This window comes from Eurypyga helias, unplaced genomic scaffold (genome assembly GCF_000690775.1).
Source record: "Eurypyga helias isolate BGI_N326 unplaced genomic scaffold, ASM69077v1 scaffold14519, whole genome shotgun sequence".
NCBI classification, from domain to species: domain Eukaryota; kingdom Metazoa; phylum Chordata; class Aves; order Eurypygiformes; family Eurypygidae; genus Eurypyga; species Eurypyga helias.
Genome location: NW_010274029.1, coordinates 1 through 628, shown reverse-complemented (window position 1 = coordinate 628; position 628 = coordinate 1). Strand labels below are relative to the sequence as shown.

General features: G+C 60.7%; 1 protein-coding gene across 1 annotated transcript in view; it reads right to left on the bottom strand.

Moving 5' to 3' along the window:
• LOC104515643 (protein AF-17-like) overlaps positions 1-415 on the bottom strand; it is a gene marked incomplete at its 5' end in the record, with an annotated part of 5,067 nt that extends 4,652 nt beyond the window's left edge. Inside the window, 1 exon segment of the mRNA XM_010159694.1 lies at positions 273-415. Within this exon segment, the coding sequence (XP_010157996.1) occupies positions 273-415 (143 nt within the window).
• Positions 416-628: the final 213 nt, after the last annotated feature.

The window sequence follows — 628 nt, the reverse complement described above, 5'->3', positions numbered from 1 at the left end:
GGGAACGGAAAGGGGGGAAGGGGGAGAGGGTTGGGGAGAGAATGGGGGCAGAGGAAAGAGAAGGGGATCCACAGGAGGTACCACAATTAGGCCACACTGGGGGAGGAGACTGGCCCCAGATCACAGTCCCACTGCCAGCTACTCCCCCATGGCACAGACTAGTGCTTTGTCCACCACCCGGCTCCTTTGCCTGTGGGCAAAATCCCAGCTGGCTCCCACACAAACACACACAAGGACCTCTCCTCCCACAGCCCGTGCCCTGAGTGACTCACTGTTTACGCCAGCTTCCCCGTTGCCCTGCTTTTCCAGGAGCTGCTCGATGTTTGGGGTAGCCTGGGGAACATTCTCCAGCTGCCCACTGCTGCTACAGGACACTGTCTGGTCGAAGAGGGTTGGCAGGCTGCTGATGGGGGACCTGGGGATGGGTCGGGGAGATGTCAGAGATGCTCCCCCAGTCTGCATCCGTGCTCCCTTCTCCCCACATCTCCTCCGCCTCGCACTGGGAGTGGCTGCAATCCCTCCCAACCTCAGTCTGGTCCACTTCTGGAGAGCCCCCTATTCTCCTTAGCTCCAGGGACAGCAAACCCAGGACAGCAAACCCGGGACAGCAAACCCGGGACAGCAAACC